Source organism: Chenopodium quinoa, unplaced genomic scaffold (assembly GCF_001683475.1).
Source record: "Chenopodium quinoa cultivar QQ74 unplaced genomic scaffold, ASM168347v1, whole genome shotgun sequence".
In the NCBI taxonomy this organism is placed as follows: Eukaryota; Viridiplantae; Streptophyta; class Magnoliopsida; order Caryophyllales; family Amaranthaceae; genus Chenopodium; species Chenopodium quinoa.
The window spans coordinates 1927408-1948979 of NW_018744603.1; the positions used below are offsets into that span (position 1 = coordinate 1927408).

The 21572-nt window shown below is 34.8% G+C and overlaps 2 protein-coding genes and 1 pseudogene across 6 annotated transcripts; 2 read left to right on the forward strand and 1 right to left on the reverse strand.

Moving 5' to 3' along the window:
- The first annotated feature begins 3756 nt into the window (after window positions 1-3756).
- On the forward strand, window positions 3757-8075 carry LOC110699947 (auxin response factor 17-like). The gene is made up of 3 exons (XM_021877437.1): window positions 3757-5217; window positions 6137-6813; window positions 7610-8075. The coding sequence occupies exons 1-2, from the start codon at window positions 4189-4191 to the stop codon at window positions 6749-6751; spliced, it is 1644 nt and encodes a 547-aa protein (XP_021733129.1). The 5' UTR covers window positions 3757-4188; the 3' UTR covers window positions 6752-6813; window positions 7610-8075.
- Window positions 8076-11173: 3098 nt separating this feature from the next.
- On the forward strand, window positions 11174-13774 carry LOC110699948 (annotated as a pseudogene).
- Window positions 13775-13809: 35 nt separating this feature from the next.
- LOC110699949 lies at window positions 13810-21368 on the reverse strand. 5 transcript variants are annotated; one of them, XM_021877439.1, is made up of 6 exons: window positions 21084-21368; window positions 20871-20988; window positions 20619-20749; window positions 17445-17545; window positions 15927-15986; window positions 13810-15218 (listed from the first exon to the last, which is right to left on the reverse strand). In XM_021877439.1, the coding sequence occupies exons 1-6, from the start codon at window positions 21351-21353 to the stop codon at window positions 15134-15136; spliced, it is 765 nt and encodes a 254-aa protein (XP_021733131.1). In that variant the 5' UTR covers window positions 21354-21368; the 3' UTR covers window positions 13810-15133. The 5 variants fall into 5 exon arrangements, with proteins under 5 accessions (XP_021733131.1, XP_021733130.1, XP_021733132.1 ...); XM_021877438.1 differs by having other exon boundaries at window positions 13810-15221; XM_021877440.1 differs by having other exon boundaries at window positions 13810-15221; window positions 20871-20978; window positions 21088-21324.
- Window positions 21369-21572: the final 204 nt, after the last annotated feature.

Here is a 21572-nt window from a genome sequence, read left to right on the forward strand (position 1 = left end):
TATAATACAATAAAATGTACTTTTTTATATGCATACATGGTCATTTATACCAAATGTACATTTACTATATGAATAATATTCTTTAATATTATCATGTTCTTTATTAATATTACAAATGTTCTTTAGATTTACAAAAAAACATATAAAACTAGATGTTCTTTATAAAATAGCTATATGTTCTTTATAAAACAACTATATTTTCTTTACTAAACAACTAAATGTTTATTTCGCCCTTTTTAAAAAGAAAACCGGATGCACCAAACATGGTGCATCCGCCTCCATAGAAAAAAATTCATTTACGTAGAGGGAGATTTGGGGGTGTTACAGTAGCTATATTTACTTTTGTAGTATAGCCTTCGTACACGAGCAACTTCTTTGTTGATCGAGCTAAATCAAGGTGAAAGATTGTGTTATTGGAAAAACAAATCACCATGAGGGGCCAATGCAACCTACAGAAGTTCACAATACACAAAAAAATCAATAATTAGGAGTCTACATATAATATTATTTTAAGTTCTAATAGCGTTAGGATTGATAATTATCTTTTTAGAAAATAATGAATTATTTGATTTGAAATAAAACTAGAGTTTTATTATGATAAAATCCGATTTAAAATTGATAAACACGGAGTTTAATTACTTAATCATATTAAGAAAAGGATTCCGTACAAAAGCGCGTTTTATCTTTTAGCCAGCCCCAAACGAAAAACCTGTCGCCATGCGTGATCTTTGCCGTTTCGCGTCTGTCGTTCGCAACAGGAGCCAATTTTATTCCGATTCAAATTCTAATTCTATTCTATCATTTCCGGACTATTTTCTTTATAAATAGGGTCGTAATTCCCCGTTTTCAATCATTAACAATCATCATTAATTCTCTCAAGCAATAGCTTATTCTTCTCCCTCTTTACAAAATTCCGCATTCACAAGTTCTAGATACACCTAGCCAAGTTCGAAGTTGCCTTCGCCCTAGACGTGAAAGCTAAGGTTGATAATTTCTGAGGGTTTGGTCCCAAATCCTTATTTTAATTATTTAATTTAATTGTTTGATTTAATATTTTCCTTGAAGGTACTAACGAGTGTATTTTGTTATCAGAAAGAGATACGAGACATCGAAGTAAGTAATTTAATTATTCTTTAGATATAGAAAACATGCTTAGATTATTTTAATTCCTAGCATCATGTTAGGATGTTATTTATTACTTTCTAGTATCATGTTGAGGATGCTTCCTATTTCTAATATCATATTAATATCATGATAGGGATGAAGATTTGATTTGGTTAGTGACATGTTAGGATTTGTTATTAATCTTGTTGGTATCATGCCTAGGATCTTGCTAATGATATTATTATGCTTTCATGAGATTGAGAATATTTTGATGATGATGATGTGTTGTTATTATGTTGCTTGATATTATTATTATTGTTATTGCTTGATCACGCCCTCTTTTGCAGTATTAAAGGAAATTTGTACTTGTAATCACGCTTAATAAGATAATTAATAATCTTGTTTAGGTTAATATGATTATAATTCAAGTGATCGCCAATAATAGATTTATTTGTGAATTTATATTCAACCAACATAGATTAAACAGGTTTAGGCTTAACCTATTGATTGTATGTTAGTCAGAAAGCGCACATGAATATAAGAAGAATAAAGTAGAGACCTTTTTTTAGGGCAGGTTCAATCTCTTTTAGGTTGGATTTGTACACTCATCCCCGAATATCCAGTCATGGTTCCAGACCACTATGAACTTAGCGATCTCATGGATCGTGAAGGGGTGTAACCTTCACCATGTGAACGATTTACAAGTTCCTAAAACTTGTTGGCGACTGTTTTATTCTAGCTTCCTTCCCTTTTGACGCCACCATACTTAAGTGTATGATCACAGTGGGGCTCAAGTGTCGGATGCTTAAAATATTCCCTACAATATCCGAAACACTTCTCCCATCTTACCTAAATTAAAGACATAAAATTTCAATTTATCCTACAAATTTCATCCAACAATATGAAAACAGGTGCAATTCAAAACTGATTTCTTCTAATTACTCTGACCATGCTACTTGCTTCACTTTGATCAAGAACTACCATATAGCCCAAACTCTTTCCTAAAACCACCCTTATCTTTACTTTACAAGTATGATGGTCAAGTGATTATTAATCCATGAGTAAATAATTTCAAATAACATGTATATTTTAGATAGAAAGTTTTATGTTAAATTCTAATAAACAACCAACGGGTATCGTATGGAGCACAAAACTAGTAATAAGATGAATCCCTACCTTTTAAAAAGTATGAGCAAACCCTTATGAATAGTGGTGAGACTATTATACTCGTAAAAATGTTTATTTACGTATTTACTCTTTTTAAAAAGTATGACCACACTTTATTTTATGAAGAGTGTTGAGACAATTATATCCCTACAATGTTTATTTATATATTTTTCCTCATTAATATTAATTATCCATTTTAACTCTTAAGAATATCTTGTGGACATTACCTCTAAAAGTACTTAGCTTGTTTACCTATTTTCCCTAATTAAGGGTCTGTTCATATTTACTTAATTTCAGTTCAATTCAATTCAGCTCTAATCAATTTAGTTAAGTTCAGCTCCAATCAATTCTTCAGTTCAGTTCAGCTCCAATCAGTTCAATTCAATTCAGCTCAGTTCAGTAAATGTGAACAGACCCTAACAATGCTAACAACTAAAGTAACTACTCCCTCCGTTTTTAAATACTTGCTTCATTTCTCCATGCGCGGAGTTTTAGGAGAAATTGGAGAAAGTAATAAAATATGGAGGTAGTGGGGTAAGTGGAAGAATAAAAAATTGTATAAAGTAAAAGTAATGGAGAGAATGGGAGGATAGAGAATATGAAATTAATAAAATATAATTTATGTTGGATCAATTGGGTGAGAGAAATAAATTAAATATTATAAAAGCTTCCTAAATATGGAAATGGAGCAAGTATTTAAAAACGGCCGAAAAAGGAGAGGGGAGCAACTATTTAGAAACCGAGGGAGTATAAAAGAATGTCAAATCGAAAAAAACTTTCGGACATAATTAGTTATTACGCGCACATCATGCGCATTAGCCACCCTAGTAAAATAAAATTTTCATAATTTACATTTTTTTTTACAAAATAATTTACATTAAATTAAAATCAATCATATCTTGTTTATCAAAAAAAAAAAAAGAGATCATATCTTTTTATTTCCTTGATTTTTTTTGTAACTGTTCAATTTTCAATTTAAACCGGTGCACAAAATTGTCATAAGAATACAAGTTATTCAGTCTTTATTTGCTTCCAAAAAAAAAAAATGGTCTTTATCACTTTAACAAATGGTGCGGTTTCCCAAAACCTAATGTCTTAAGTCTTAACAAAACAACACAGAAAATGGTATACACGCTCTAATCAAACTGCATTTTTTACTTATGATATGATGGACATAAGGAACTTATGATGAATTGAAGAGATTCTTACACATAAATTAAATAGGATCTTAAGAACTATAAATATTTTGTTGCAACCTCATTAGAAGTGTTTTTTTTTAAAATAATAATAATAATTTATTGAACAAAGAATAATATAAAGTACAAATGTACAAAACAAACACTCTAGATAGGGATTTACCTTCTAGGAAGGGCCTTCCCAATACCTAGGGTTTAGAAAAAGCATTTCATCATGTTTAACAAAACATAACAATTAGTTTAAAGCTAAATGCAGTTTGATTAGAGCGTGTATATCATTTTCTGTGTTGTTTTGTTAAGACTTAACATTAGGTTTTGGGAAACCGCACCATTTGTTAAAGTGATAAAGACCAATTTTTTATTTTTTATTTATTTATTTATTTTTTTAAGCAAATAAAGAATGAATAACTTGTATTACAGAACACGCGCTGTAATTGTCGTGGTTAAATTATTTTTAACCTCTGTAATTATCCTGACATGGGGTAGATTTTCTCTGTCCATATTCATCCGTTCCTTAAAACACTCCTAATAGTCCTAACACTCTAACAGACTACTGTCACAATCAGATTTTTTTTATTTTTATTTTTATTTTTACACTGAGAGATTATAAATACAGTCTTCCCTAAAAAAAACCCAATTACAAAAATTGAAATAAACTCTGAAACAAAGAAATTTCAATTGATTTGTTATTGGGTGCCATTGTTGGTTTCTGTGAAATTGAATGGCGAAGCAGAAAGTGCCGCGGAAGCAACAGGAGAAGGAGACGGAGTTGGACTACCATAGATTCAAAGCTTTTGCAGGAATGGTGGTTGATGTCGCACAGAAGCATTCTGATGTATACTTCTTTCCTCAAGGCTTCTTAGAACAAGCTTCAACTCCTGCTTCATTCTCATCAATGGTGACCTCCAGACCTTATGTGGCTTGTCGTGTTGTTGATGTTACTTATTGGGGTGATCCTGTTACTGACGAAGTTTTCGTCAAGTATCGGCTTATGCCATTGACAGACATTCATGTCATGGGTAATTATAATGGTAATCGTGATCGAGATAATGATGATGATAATGTGGTTGATTCGTTCGTCAAGTGTATAACCACTTCGGATGCCAACAATGGTGGTGGGTTCTCTGTTCCGAAGAATTGTGCTGTATCGATTTTTCCAACTTTGAATTTCGAGGATGATCCGCCGGTGCAAACACTCGAAATCAGTGATGTTCATGGAGTTAAGTGGGAGTTTAGGCATATTTACAGGGGGACGCCTAGGAGACACTTGTTCACTTCTGGTTGGACCACGTTTGTGAATAGCAAGTATCTTACTCGTAATGATTCTGTTATTTTTGCCAGGAATAAGGTTACAGGGGACCTGTCTGTTGGCATTCGAAGGCATTTTACGCCGCTGTCGAGACTGCCTAAGGGGTATGTGCCCAAACCCCCAAGACCGGGCGTGTTTTCGAGGAGTCAGAGGGGGAGGGTCGCAGCTGAGGTGGTGGTGGAGGAGACGGAGAAGGCGATCAAAGGTTTGCCATTAGAGGTCGTTTATTATCCCAGGGCTGGGTTGCCTGAGTTTGTGGTGGAAGCTCACAAGGTAGAGCAGGCTTGTAGAGTGAATTGGACTTCTGGAACCCGGGTTAGATTTCCACAGAATGCCGGAGATGGAGGGCCGAGCGTGACGTGGTTTATTGGGACGGTTACTTCCGTGGTTCCTAGTCCTAATGACGGGCCTTGGCCTGGTTCTGTGTGGCGGATGCTTCAGGTATTGCCATTGCTTAATTACCTTATTTATCTATCTTTTTATGTTTATATATGTTGCTATGTAATACTATCAAATAATTAAATGTTTATGCTTATATGTTGGTAGTCAAATAATTAGTCCACATGAAATGTAGTTGATTGTAGGATTGGGAATAATGTACTTCGTATATGTTATTTGTTAGTATGTTTTACTATCAAATAATTAGTCCACATGAAATACAGTTGATTACTTGATTCTAGGATTGGAAATAGGAATTCTATAGATGTTTGTGAGCGGAAAGGTTGAGATATAGCATCAATATTAATTCAAGGATTTTCCTTTTTCTTCTTTATGTGTCTTCTCCTAATCCAATTTCTAATGATAAAGAGAAATGTGGTTTGGAAGAGGACGCGGGGGGGGGGGGGGGGGGGTGGTGTCTCAAAGGTTATTAAAAAATGACTTCAAATTCCTATAAATTATATAGTGTTATGAAGCAAGTGTATGATTAGCTCTTGATCTAACAGTTAATTTGTGTTGTGATAATGCTAAATGGATGCTCTCAAAGTTTTTTTAATGCTTTTTTTTTAATGAACAAAAAAATTCGGACTATTAGAGAAGTCTTGCATTCACTAGGCATCAGTGCATTCAACCAAGACATCATTGTATGAACTATTATGACACTCTTAATATTGTTGTTAAAGTTGCTTGTTTTATGTGCAACGAGCTCATGCAAGATATTGATGTTTCTGCTTGGGGGCGATCCTTGCATGCCTTGTGATCATGCCTTTATCCATGTTTATCTGGTAAAAGCATTTAATTCAAGAAAGTTATTTGTAGCTTACCAGTAGATGCAATGTATGTGGCCTTCAATCAAATTATCAAGTTATTTGGGATGTGAAAAAATAAAAAATACTCTGTGATGCTGTAATATTCTTTCTAGGTTACTTGGGATGAGCCAGAAAAGTTGGAAGAAGTAAGGATGCTTAGTCCATGGCAAGTGGAGTGTATTGCTCCAACACCACCACCACTACCACCTACTATTCGTGCTGCATTTGATACCCCTGCCAAAAGGCTCAAGGGTGTGCAGAACTCTGCTCTACTAGCTGATGGGAAGGGAGATATCTACTTTACTCCTCAACTCGGATTTGGTTCACTGGTGATGGACCAGTTGATTCCTTCCCATATGAATTACAACATTTTTCCCGCAGGCATGCAGGGAGCCAGGCAATTTCCTAGTATTTATCCATCTAATTCACCTATGATCATGAATGACGATTCTCACCAGGGGCACACTGATGATAATTTGGACAGTAATATGTCACCGACACAGAAAGTGGAAGGTGTATCCACTGACCTGAATATTGCCAGTTCATCCTCTGAGACACGTTCACTTGACAGCCTCAACAGTGTGCAGTTCTTTGGTGCAATGAGTACTGGAAAAGGTGTCACTTCATTTCAGCTGTTTGGAAAGATCATTCATATAGAACAACCTCCTGCAAATACGGATGACATAAGCTGTACTCATGCTGAATTCAGGGGAACTTTTCCCCTGTGATGAAACCATCTGCTTTGTGAATGGTGATTTGCAATGTGTTGGTGATAGGGGAGGCTGTACAGGTATGTGTCTGTATAATGTATGGTTAGAAGTTTTTACATATGCTAGTTGCCTTCTGAAATGCACATAAGTTTCTTGAATATATGCCTTTTGTCATATCTTCTGTTGATGAAGGGAGATTTTGTTAGTAATTATTTCTCCTTAGGACTTTCCATACTATAATCCCTGGGAGATAATCTTGTCGGGAAAGGAATCAAACCATGCAGTTTGCTTTTAGATTCTTCCGTAATTTTGTGTAGTGCACCCTCAAACACATACATACAACTCCTCTGCCCTTCTTTCTCCACACATGTCCATGTTTCACGAGCTTATAATATCACGTATGAGATATACTTGGAGGCTGATTACTGGTCTTTGATGTAAATTCTTTTTCGGTTTGACAAATTCATAATTTTATTACTGGTATATTATATCATAAAGAGAGAGAATTATGAGTTGGAGTAGCACAGACTGTCCCTATCACACATGCACAAATACTCAGATATAGGATTATAAGTGTAAGTGATTAGACAATATTAGATACTACTTCACTGCAGAGTACGATACGGAGTATAAGATATTGGCTCACCGCTCATCAATAGCTTAATAATTTTTACACTTTTGTGACATTTCCCATTTCTTTTTTAAAAGGGTATGATGTGTGGGAATTCGCTTGTAGTTAAATGTTTCTCATGTAGCAAAGCAAAGTGGAATCCAATTATTATCTTTCTATGGAGAAATTATGCACTAGTTTTACATTAAAGACCATTGCAAAATCTCCAGGAAGTGACATTGTCTCCTTTTCTCCCTCAATTTCAGGTATGTGGTTCGTTGAACAGAGGCACGCACACCATGCAGCTTCTAATTTAGTATTGGACATAAGTAGGTTGCTGATGGTGGTTTTTTTTTTCCTTTCGTCTGGTTTATATTGAAAATGTAAAGTTTAGCTTCGAGATTTTATCAGATTACGTTTGAATAATTTGCTTTGCAATGGTGTGCTTTTATGTTTGGACAAATATGTAAATTTATTCCACAATTAGAATGGAGAAAAACCATCAGTGTTTTTGTGGATTTTCTTGATAAACCATGCTTCCCAAGTTGCCTTACTTTTTTTCTGTGGATTTTCTTTCCTTTGTATGTCTCAACAGTTGGTAGCTGCCGTGTTTACTTACCTTTTTATTTAGTGATTGTTGTCGTAGGCTTCCAATTGATGCTTTTCATGGCTTCGGTATCAGCATGATCTTTTACTTACATATGTTTGATAGTATCAATTCAAAACAATCTTGTTGTCGTGATTGTTAAGAATGGTAACGAGTGGAGCTTTTATCTACATGAATCTCAGGTTATAAACGGAAAGTAGTTACCAGAGGGGAAGGTGGTAAATAAATCAGATGGTTCAATTATGTCAAATTATCATATGTTTATGAATATAAATAATGACTCTTTTCTAGAGTTAATAATATTCAGGTCAGGGTTTTTAGCATCAAGTCCGCTCACTGGCTTGGTAAAATGGGTGTGGATTATGTGAGTAATCCGAATCAAAATGCTACTGAGCGAAAGCTGTGGAAGTTGATGTGGGGATTGGGTGGCCCTCTGAAGTTGAGCGACTTTATGTAGAGGGCTTGCAAGGGGAGTCTCGGTGTGAAACAGGAACTGCATAGACGCTATATTGCTGCTTGTAACTAGTACACAGCATGTGGGATTGAGGTGGAGTCGATAACACATATTCTTTTTTTATTGTGCTGCAATCAGGCAGGTCTGGGATTCATATGACCATGCTACACTTATTTTCGATTCTCCAATTCATGCTTTGTTTGCTGATAGGTTGTTGTGGATGGTGGACATGATCAGCAAAGAAGAGCTCTGTATGCTGCTGGCAATAGTGTGGTCAATATGGTTCTGCAGGAATAAGAGCATTTTTGAAGGAATTACACTGACCATTAGTGTTATGGCTGCAAGCTTCGCAAAGCTAATACACAACTATAAGCTATATGCAGCTAAGGTTCTCTCTTCTAAGTGCTCTATGATGTCTCCTAGTGCTGCTGCGTGGTCTGCCCCCCGCTAGTATTGTAAAAATTAATTTTGATGCCCATGTCAATTCTTCTTCTGCTGGTGGTATTGTTGCAGTGGGGACAGTGAGGGTCGTGTGCTATGGGCTGCAGTCCGTAAAATTCCTATGTGGTGGGATGTTAAACAGCAGAGGTAGCTGCTGCTCGGTTTGGCTGCCAGATTGCGAGTAGGCTGGGTTATTTATGATGATGTGCGCTTGTTAGCTAAGCCTTTTAATGTTTGTAGTTTTTCTCATGTATAAAGGGCAGGGAATGTAGTAGCTCACAACGTAGCAAGGTGGGGATACTAATGATTGTAACGAACGAGTTTGTATGGGTTCATTTCCTCAAGGTCTTTTAACATTGGCCGAACTTGATAATAATACTTGATCAATAAATTGCTCCTTTTCCTTCAAAAATATTGTGATCTACTTGTATATGATCATAGTAGAGTATAATATGTTTTGAATTCATGCTTAGTTTATAATAATGTCTGATAATTGGTTTTGGTCTTTTGGTTACAGTTTCAAATTAGGCAAATAAATTGTTACATCCGTTTTTTATAAGCTAGAGTTACTATTTTCGTCCGTTTTTTGTTTTTTAAGCTAGAGTTTCATTTTTGGAAATCTCTTACTTAACATCTTATTTTATAAAAACTCCATACAATCTCATCTCTTGCTTATAAAAAAACAAAGGGAGTATTTAGTTAAACTAGTTGTGAGAGGACCCCCCCCCCCCCCTACCCCCAATTTGGCCTAATCAATCTCAAAATTCGAAAAGGTCTAATCGCGGTTATCTTTGTTGAGCATAATATGTAATAATGGTTGAATAACAATTGTAAGCACTTATATAGTTGTATTGGTGTGCAAGTTTAAGTGATACCTAGTGTTGTTTTAGTTTGATGTTTAGGATTTGTATAGTTGCACATTTTATTTGATATTTGTGAGCTATTATGGTCGAAGTGGCTAATAACCCCTTCTCCACTCTATCTCTCTCCCTCTCGACCCTAAGAATGCATCTAGTAGATCTTAGCGTATAATCTTAGAACCACTTCACAAGAACCATACTACTATTAGGAGGTATATTAGTAAGTTGTTTATAAGAATTATAGAAACACTAAATAGAGCATTAGCTCGTTTTTTATGTACCTAGGGATAGAGTTAGGGAAAGATAAATGCCAAGAAGCTAGTTATAAGATGTTTCCAAGAAAGATGTTTCCTATTGTTATGATAGATTTATAAAGCATGGACTCTAATCCTATAAATCATATGGGTATTCTCAATTAAATATATTTTTAAAAAGGTACAAACTTAATCGAACTCTACATCAAATAAATACAAAAATAATCAATAAAATTCAGCAAAAAAAAGAAAAAAAAAAAGACTGATTTCCTTTAGGTGATATAATATCTGTGATACCAACTTATACCAAGATATGAATTATTGGAAAACAATCAGGCAGTGCACAATTTAACAACAAAATATATTCAGCAGCAAAATGTGTATCATATTTACATGGTTCAAGGTGATAGGATTTATGGTTAATCAGAGAAGCTGGTGGATGAATTTGTCTTGTCAGAATCTTTCTCAACATCAGTGTCTTGGAATAGGGATGTTCGAAACTTATTTCTAGCAGCATGTTGTTCAGGTGTTGGTGCTGGTTCTGGTTCTAGCTATAAACTGAGTGGCTTGTTCTTTGTTATTAGCATTGGTTTGTGTGTGAGAGTCAAAGTTATTGCTTTGAACAGCTTGTTCAGGATCTCTCTGATTGACTTAGATTGTACTATTTATCTATTTCTTCATAAGCTAGCATGTTCAGCAATCATCGCATCATATAGTATTTTAGGATCTTGGCTGAAACCTGCTCTTGGATCAGACATTATGAGCATAAGGTTGTTTACCCTGGGATTATGTCTAAACAGATTCTTCTTGCTGAATTCCCTTCATCTTATCAGATGAACTGCGTATCTCTTGCTGAGTAGAATTTCCAGATGATGAACCTGCATATTAATCTGTGTTGATCCATCTTTCACTTCAACACCTATCAAGGTCCATATCAGCAAATTGTTCCTTGAAAGTTCTCCTGTAGGTCCAACCTTGACTAAGAATGACTTTGCGTGAAGCATATCCCGTATTGGCTATAAATCTTCCAGATTTTCCTGGAATACATGTATACTATAAAAGTATAGTTATGTGTTTTATAATAATGTACCTGATTAGTTAATATACCAAGCAGAAGTTAAAAATAGTATATCATGAAAATCATAACACAGACTTATTGCATGTATTATAATGCTAAAGCAATAAGTAGCAATAATAATGATATCTACTGAAATAACGTGTGTAACATCTTTCACAATCTGTGAGCAATACAATTGCGAGGCACTGTCGCCAAATTACATGTCTTGTTCAAGCAAAAGACTGTTTTTATTAGGAGAAGTGATTAATTGAAGGACTCGTGGACTCTGCTGAAAATGTTCCATATACATGAACCAAATTGATTTATAAGATTTCAAACTAGTGTGTGGTTCCCTTTTGATCTTATCCCCACCTACTATGAGCAAAGTACACCCATCCACCTCTAACCTTAAGAATAAAAATACAAATGGTTTTCAGTAAGTACATTTCTCCTGTTATCTTAAAAAAAACATCTGTGGTTTAGAACCATGGCCACTGAAAACGATGGATTTCCCGAAGCCCCGCCATTCTGGTCAGAGCTCAAGCTTCCGAGCTTGCTCTCCGTCGATAGTGTTCAGAAACTTCATGCAGCCATTGAGAGTAACTGGAATCCCCTACAACGTATAGCATGCCAAACTGCAGCTGGAAGGGCCTTGTGGAACAGTGGAAGCATGTGACAAATGACATGCTAGCAGAACTTCTTGCAAGAGAGAGTCAGCTTACAAGCTTTTATGAGAAGATACGGAAAGACTGCCTCAACCAAGCCCGTGAAGTCTCTGGCGTGATCCTTGCAGTTCGAACCCTCTGGTTTGATTCAAAACTTGAAGCTGCAGTTAGTTTTTTCAACAATGATGTGTTGCAGGTTGTTCTCCTTGGTGCAGGTCAATCACTTGTATGATTTATTCACATTTGTGCAAACTTTATACATGGAAATATTCATTGTAGATAATAAAATACCAGAAACAATTTACTATGTCCTGCAGTTAGTTGCTATAAAACTATTTTGCATAAAATAATGATATATGACACATTTGCAAACTCCATTGGGAAGAAAATGTAGTCCAATTAATGGATCACCAAGTCATAAATATAAGCAGGCTTAACAGTTGTAAAATTCAAAAAGATTCTAGACAATCAAAATTTTAAAACTATAGTTTGGCCTAGGGTTACATGCATTAATTCCGCCATTGTAATGGAAAATGTGATGCATGCTATCAAAGCCATATCTTCTGTTGCTTTCAAGCTTCCCTTTTCTTAAAAGGGGGACCGGGGGAGGGGTGGTGGGTGAAAGAGGGGAATAAGAGCATAGGCGAATTCCAAAGATGGTCCAACCCAACAGATCTAAGCCATAGCTGCTGCCCACCTAAATTCGTTTGATCATGTAGAACGGTAGATCATACAAATGAAATAGTTACTCCATTGGCAATCAACTTATCTAAAACTCAGATAAAGTTATTCTCGAAATTCATAGAAGACAAAGACGTAAAGACCCAATGATAAGGATATTACAAGCCAAATGATAGCATTTTATAAACACTTAACCCTCTTTGAACCAAATGAGCATTATTTGACGAGTCAAATAATTAATATATCCTCCAATACTATACCTATCACAATTAACCTGTCAAAGAAAACATCACTTAAGGCTTCGTTGTTTGGGAGCTGATAAATACAAATCATAGGAAGATTGGTCCTTCAATGCAGTAGTACGATTTCCCCACAACGAAGCTACATCCTACCTGCAAGAATCCAATATAATGTTCTATTATACTATAAAAAAGTTTTATGATTTCTTTGAATTCTTTCAACGTCAAAATTCATTGATTCTAAATAATTATTAGCAGGTATGGACACAAGAGCATATATCGGCTAGAATGCTAGATTGCTTGACGAATAGCCACGTCTTTGAAGTAGATTTTCCCCAAATCCTGCAAGTGAAGGCATCTCTTCTACAGGAAGCAATGGTACCCAAAGAAGACCAGCAAGAAATGGAAATGAAAGCTAAGATGCTAACCAGAGTGGAAGCTGACATCACAGGGCATGATTGGCTGAAAAAGCTTCAAAATTCTGGATTTGAGCCGGAGAAGAAAACTGTGTGGATCCTTGAAGGAATTCTCTACTATCTGTCCAATTGTGATGCAATCGACGTGCTAAAGACCATAGCTTCCTACAGTACTCTTACTACTACTGTGTTACTGGCAGATTTCATGAACAAACAATAAACCATGTTTTCAAAGTCTACTTTTCAATTGGCTAGATGAACTCCTACCTTCTTTAGGATTTTCATATGTAAAGCTATCACAAATTAGTGATCCAGACGCCCATTTTGGGCTTCTGAATGATCCATTGAATTTGTTAGATAAACTCCGCACCCATACCAAGGTCAGTCGAAGTAAACCCAGAGGATGGAACACCATGATGTCGCCTGTATCTAGTACAAGCTTCTAAATTTCCAATTAGAACAGCTATTTGATCTTATTGTAAAATGATACATAAACTGATAAGTCTCTGTCTCATTCACATATGGTGAGAGAAGTTCGAAAAGAATCTAAAGAAGCCACATCAACATGGATAGAAAAACACTGTATTAATTAGAACATTTTCAAACAAAGCACATGATCAAAAGATAGACATTGGTACTTCAATGGACAAAAATCAGCCAAAGCATGACATATGCAAAAGAAATTCTAAAAATAAAATCAAACAGATTCCAGGTGATCCTAATGTTTGCCATCATATTCCTGTCAGATTTCTTTTATTGATTTTTTTTTTTTTTTTTTTGGGGGGGGGGGGGGGGGGGGGGGGGGGGGAAAGTAATAAAGGGTTTTATAATAAAGCACCAACTCACCGAGAGGTCAGCACAACAACACTCTTATACGAAAAGAGAGCTAAGGATACCTCATTTAAGCAGAAGTCACAAGCTAAAACTTGACACTAAACAAAAACATCACAACTTGAAATTTGAAACCTTTAAGAGGGGGAGCAAAATTTTGTTGGTCCCTTTTCTTTCCAAGTGCAGCACTGAATATACAATGAAAAAATATTTGAAATTGCAGCAAACCAGCCTTATTTTTGTTCTGTGCAAGACAAGAAGCACATATTTTACTTTAAGTTAAACAAAGCTTAATCTAAACAAGGCTAATGATAAATGACAAAGAGAATGGACCCATGGACAGGAACAAAAGGGGAAGGGAGGGGAAAAAAAAAACAAAATGATGATCTAACGATGAAATTTGTAACAACTCGCTATAAAAAAAGTTCCTTCGCATTAGGATGATCTCAGTTTCATCACAAGCAACAAAGAGCATCTTGGAAAACAATTATAACTGAAACTATTGATGCTGCTAGCCCATTATGAATAACTGAAAGGAAAATGAAGAACCTATATGATCTTAACATTCTAGACACAAGTAATGTAGTCCTCCTTTATCTCTATACCCACATCCCTATACAAAGAACCAAAAAAATAAAAAATAAAAAAAAGGCTTTTAAAGTACTTCATATTATATATCCGTACTTGGTCCAATCTTTGGGGTCAAAAGTTAAATATGAATTATCAATCAAAATTTCAAAATAACATAAACGAGTCAAATACATCAAGATTAAAAAAATATAAATCTCCCAAAAATGCATTATAACAATGAGGGACAGAAAAATACAAATTTAGGGCAGCTAGTATGACCAACATGGGCATGATTAATCAAGGCTACAAAATCAAAGCTCACAGCTGCAAGAATTCAAATACATCTTCAGATAGACTCGAGTAGGACCCTGATTTGATCACTTGTCCAAAACCATTGGATGTCAATTCACAGTTTCAGAATTACCCATCAACATTTGCCAGTAATTCAATAAATTAAATTTAAGCTTTTTTTTCTCTATTGCAATTTAGGAAAAAGGAACCAACATGGTAATGACTCTAAAAAGAGCAGGTGCATAAATTTGTATCAATAGTGATTAGTGAAGGGAAAAAACCTATATTTGACAAGATATTAAGGTTTAAGCTTTAAAAAGATTGGGTCACTCCCAGAGAAAAGTATATTGTTTCACATCCATTAACTCCTAAATACATACAAGATTCTCCATGACGAAACAACCCATGGTTATCCAGTTGGAAGTCAAATGTCAATGCATCCTTTGATACCTTGTTCAAAATTGTTGAGAGACGACAACGAATCCATGACAGCATTTGCAACCTTTTGTCTGCTTTACATAACAACAAAGAAATCAGAAACAAAAGTCTGCAGGTAATTTCTCAAATTATCCAAGTTAACACATAATATTAAGTAAATTCTACTCACTCCAAACCTTTGCACATGTCCTAAATAAAGGGGTGTATTGGATGAATGATTTTGGGTGAACAAGCTTATGAAATAAAGTGGAACAAACCTACTGTCTGTAAACAAAGATGACAATTATTTTGGAATTACTTAAGATGGCAAGGCATTTAATGACATGATAAATTTACCAACAAGAATATAGAACTTGTACCAGGTGTAAATGTATTTTAGTTATAAGTTCTTTACTGAGTGGTATAGTGGATGTCACATAATTTGTACCTCAAACATAAGAATCATGGAACAAAAGTAACAAGAAACCAATTATATAAGCCCTAACCAGCAATAACCACCAAAAAAAGTAGGATAAACATTAACCAAATAAAGTATCTCATAAAATTTACTATTGCCATCTTTGATAGGTTTAAATAAAAACCTGCAATCTTGTATGATTTTAAATAATTATTCAATTTCGTTTTAAAGCAAGGTCACATTTTTCTATACCTTACAATTTCTACAGATATCTCTCTACGCTTAACTCATTCAGACATGAGATGTTAATCTGGGGATTAAAAATACTTTTTCTGGACTTATATTGTTCCCATTAAACTAAAAATGGAAAAGAACCACATACCTATCTGAGACAAGTTGAAAATCTGCTTCCTTGGCCACACCATTCAGAAATGTGAATGATCTACCCCCAAAATAAACAAAACAGTTAATAAATGTGTAAAAATGCAATATATAAGAAGATCAATCACACACTCAAACAACACAAACAAGAGAATTTCAATATTTCAAGTTAGTAACGTAAAAAGATGATCCAAATCAAAAAGTATAAGGGCAACTGGAAATGGATAAGAATACGAACTATCAGAGTTTTCCTTATGTACCAAACATACTGAAGCGACACCAATTCAGCAGCAAGTATTGCCAAGAATCCCAACAATAGTAGTAAGTAATCATAGCCAATATATACCTAAATTCCGCTTGACTTTACTTAATTAATGTTTGAAATTAAACAATTTCAGGCCTTTAGAGAAATGCCATTTTCAAGGGTTCTAGCCTTCTAGGTTACCCATCGTTTTTCTTTAGACTACTCCAATGTCTGATTGTGATTGTTTATGGTGGTGAATGGCTGTTTGTGGGAGGAGAGGAGGAAAAGTGAAGAAGTGGGAGTAATGTTGATGTCTTCTAGGGAGGAAGGGAGAAAGACTGGATTTCAAACACGGGGAGGATAAAGATAAGGGGAAAGGAAGAGAGAATGAAGGGTATGGTCTGTGATTATTTGACGATAGGACAACAAAGTTGGTAAAGCTCAATTCCTTCATATAAATCAAGGCCAAAACAACTTGGAAGAGTTTAAGGAATTTTTTTTTTAAAAAAAAAAAAACATTTTGATGTCTATTAAGAGGCTGAGTGATGTTGATTCTGGCAGAATTCTGAAAAATTGAGAGAAGCTTGAGCAAAGAATGAAGTGAAGCAACAGCATGAGAGACCCTTCTACGGAGGCTGCATCTGCTCCCTCTGAGAATGAAGTGAAGCAAACCAACAGTATCTTTGAAATATCACGATGACAATTGTCCCAACTCAAACATTTTCCCTTCCTCAGCGGAACATTTTCCTAACAAATTCCCATTGTCTAGGCCTAAGAAAGGGGTGAATTAGAAACCCGGAGAAAGAAAGCATTACACTTATTTTTCGAAAATAGAGAAAGAAGACCCAAGGCTCCAAAGTCTAATTATTTGGTTAAAATATTGTCAATTTGTTACTCTTTCCCCAATACAAATTGCATGACTTCATAAGAAATAATTTACATTGAGATGAGAGCAAAAACTAATAGAGACACAATATTTCTCCCTTCAACTAACCAATAACAATAAATACAAGTCTAATAACACCTGCAATATCTTATAATTAAATGATGTTTAACGACTATCTTGCTTCATATCATTATATTGCATATATTGACTTTTGATGTATATAACTTTTATGTATTTGAATTAACGTAAGAATTTTGTGTGAAAAGTACATCGAGGATGTAATTAAAGAATCAGGCCAGAGATTTGAGCTCCCATATAGCACTTAACAATTTTAGAAACAAACAGATTTCAAAATTTGCTACTAATAAATGGTATCATGCTTCAACTACCTAATAAGATCACTTAGCCTGGCTTCAGCTTCAAATTTGGCAGAGTCACCATCGTCAAGTAATGATGATGCATTAGTCACAACTAATTTAAACGTGCAAACCTATCACCAACAAAAACAGGAGGTTACAAGCTACAGATAGAAAGTCTAACAAAACACATTCTCTAGACAAATTTTATACAAAGCACCGATAATATCATATAAATAAAACAATTAAAAAAGGGTGCGATTTTGATAATATCAGGATTACACCTCCAACATCTGCCTCATATATCTATGCATGTTTACATTTTTACAAAGTATGAACCAATACAATTACTTTCTCATATTTCATTTGAAGATTCGCCTTTTCTAAGCTCATCACTAAATCAACAAGCACATTCAAAAATTCAAATAAATACTTTAATTCCAAAACAAGGCCTTAAACTAGATTTTGCAAATTATTAAGAATTTTAATTATATTGGAGCCATGCATGAAAGGAAAACTTCCACGCAAAATATGAAAGAGATACCTTGCATTTTCAAAATAAGTCCATGATACTGGAAGGCAACAGATCTTTCTTAAGGCAAGAAAGATATTGGCTCAAAAAGGGTATACAAAATTGGGACTGTTGAGAGATTGAAAGCTAGATTAGTAGCTATTGGTTATCAACAAGTCAAAAGGGTAAGATTTAAAAGACACCTTCTTGCTTGTTGCAAGCAATTGTTAGAATCGTCATTGCCCTTTGGCCCTTACATGATAGACATTATGAATTGTTGGGTTAGTGTGGCATAAGTTCAATAAGCCCACATTTTGAGCATATGACATGATATTACATAATTCCAGGTTTTTACATACATCATAATATGATGATAAACCATTATAGAATCATCAAAAATTATCTTGCACGATATCATAATTTCTAGAGAAATAATATAGAGCAACTTCTTTCAGCGAATTTGGAGTTTTTTTTTATTTAAAGTTCACATTATACCAGTAAGTGTACACGAGAAAGCTACTAGAAACATTATATGCCTGTGAGAATTCTAAAAATTTGCAGCAGGAAAGCATGTATGGTGATGTAGGGTTTTCTGCACTACATCGTTCGCCATACATCAATTATAGATATTAGTGTTAGGGTGAAATTTTGATAGTGATTCACTAATATGATCCACCAAGGTTTCATTTTTGTTTCTCTAAGTCAAGATGTTATAACTACTTCAAAATGAAGGAAGTAATTGAGCTTTTGGAGATAACTATTCTTGAAGCCATGACAGATTTGTGAAATTCCATAGAATTAAATGATAAACAAATGTGATCTATGTATTAAGATTTTTTAAGAAGTTAACAACTAGTAAATCTAACACGAAATATACAACTTGCTACATAATACTTGACCTTTACAACAATCTAAAATTATTTTTGGTTAAAACAATAGTTATAACTACTATTACTAGTGAGGATTATGAGAAGAGGGTTTTTGAAAGTGTTAGCATGAAATCTTAGAGGATCATATTGGTGGAGCATTTCCAAAATATCACCCAATAAATGATTTATGGTGATGGATGAAGTGTGTACAAAAATCTATATCACCACACATGCTCTCTAATAGCAAATTCTAGAAGTCTCAAGTCTCATCAGCATATAAGATTCTAGTAGCTTTCTTGTGCACATGCAAATAGAATGAAGAAACTTCAGCACAAAATGCCCCAAGTTTGCCAACATATGTTATTCCAAATGATTTCTTTAGAAATCATGATTATGCAAGATATTACTCGAAGAATCTAGAATTGTTTATCAACATGATATAAATAGTATGGACTTGTATAGTTTGGGTCACACTAACTATAATATACATGAATCCTCCTCCAGGATATAACTAAGTGAAGTCATATCAAATATGCTAGTTGAAAATATCATATATGGTCTAAACACAGGCTTGTAGACAATGAATTAGAGCTTTGTAAATTTAAGCTAGGGTTGGGTATATATTACTCAATCTACTCAAGATCAGATTTTCTGAAAAGAGACTTTGATGGAGAATTCATGGTGGTATTGATTTATATGGATGAACTTTTATTGACCGGCAGAAGTCATTTACACATTTAAGCAAAAACTTGATATTTTCAACCCTAGCTATTTTCATAATTGAAACACTTAAAACTTAAGAGTACTAAGAACTTCGGAGGGTATAATAACTCAGAAGATATATGTGAATCGTATTGTTTCATCTTATGTTGACCCTACGTTGGTTTTTAAATGCATATTTTGATGCTGACCGGAGAGGTTGACCATTCAACAGCAGATCTTTAACTGCTTACTACTCCCTCTGTCCCTAATTGTTTGCTCCACTTTCCTTTTTAAGGTGTCCCCAAAAGATTGCCTCATACTACTTTTGGCATGTTTTCCCATTTGCACTCTCTCTATCTCTCTCCTCATTGATATTTGTGTCAACCTATGTGCACCATTTTTTGCCCAAAGCCTTAATAAAGTAGATTTATAGTTTGGGGCAAACAATTGGGGACAGAGGGAGTACATATTATAGAAAATAGATTGGTGTCATGAAAAACTAAAAAGTAGAAGGTTGCCAGCAAGTCATCTGGAGCATGTCCAGTACTGCAGATGGACCAGCATAATACAGCTCACTATCCTGTCTTCCATAAGGACAATGCATATCAGAAAATGACTACCATTACCCTCGAGAACAAGTAGATGCAGGGTTATGTCTTTAGTTAAATGCAAATGGCTGATCTATTCACCAAGGTTCTTCCTAAAACTTAGCATTACGATTAATCTTCCAAGCTTGGACTTACTACCCAACTTACACAACAAGATTGAGGAAGGTGTATGAGAGTTGATTACTATTTACTATCTCTGTTACTAACTAATTGCAACAAAGAAATTTCTAATGTCTCACAATTAATACCCTTGGTTGTAGTTAATATAAAACGGACTAACGGAGGTAGTATTAGATTAACAAAACTCATCTCAAGCTCTTCTTTCTTTCTACTACTTTCCAGAGCTTATCTTTACTACGGAGTACATTAATAAAAACATCTGGGACGAATACAACATCTATAGCCCAGGTGAAGGGGTTCGGAACTAAGGATTCCCATTGCCATTACAACAACCAGCAAAAATTGATCAACAAATCAATTAACGACGACAATGAATAAATCATAAGAGGAATCAAACCTCAACACCAGTTTTAGCTTGAAATGCTACCAAAGAATTCCTATCCTCAGCAACACAATCCCTAGCAGCAGATTTTAACATCCCTTGAATTTCCTCCAAATCCTTCTGCTCATAATTAACATCCTTCGCCACTATTTATTACAATAAATAAATATATAAATAAAGGGAAGAAATTCATATTTTAAAATGGCCAATAGATATCAAAATTTAAAGAGATGCTACAATCAAAATTATTAGAAAAAATCAACATACTTAGCAATTGATAAGCATAGCGAAGAATTTCTTGGGAAGCATCAATTGGGGCTAAAAGATACTTAATCGACTTCTTTTTCTGCTCTCTCAACCAATCTTTAGGTCCAGCTGCAAAAATCTTGACAAACAATTAGGGATTTACCCAGATAAAAACAATCAAATTAAGATGGAAAAATACAATTGAAAGGTAGAAATGAAGAAAATTAAGAATACCCACAAATTCCAAGGTTGAATGCAACTGCAGGAGGTGGTGATTGGAGAAGAAAAGGGGTGATTGAGAGGAGAAGAGAGGTTTGTCTTCGAGAAATGGTGGCATTCGTGGGAGTATTGGAGAGAGAATTGGGGAGTTTTGGATTTGGAGGAAAATTTGGGGAAGATGATGAAGTTGAGGTTGAGCAGAGTGTTACTGTCATCATTTTCGCGTCTGGTCCTGGTGAAGGAGCATGAATGACTGATATGATAGGCTGATAGTATCAATATCATGATGATGCGTGGGGCCCGGTTTTTTAGTTGACACGCGTATAATTTTAGCGATTAATTTCTCTAAATGGGAATTGAGGTTGGAATTGGGAGTTTTAAAGCATTAAATTGGCGAGGTAAAATGGGTGTGGATTATGTGAGTGTTATGGCTGCAAGTTTCGCAAAGCTAATCTTCTATAACTAAAACTAAACTAACAACTGCTGATGTCATTCATTTATTCA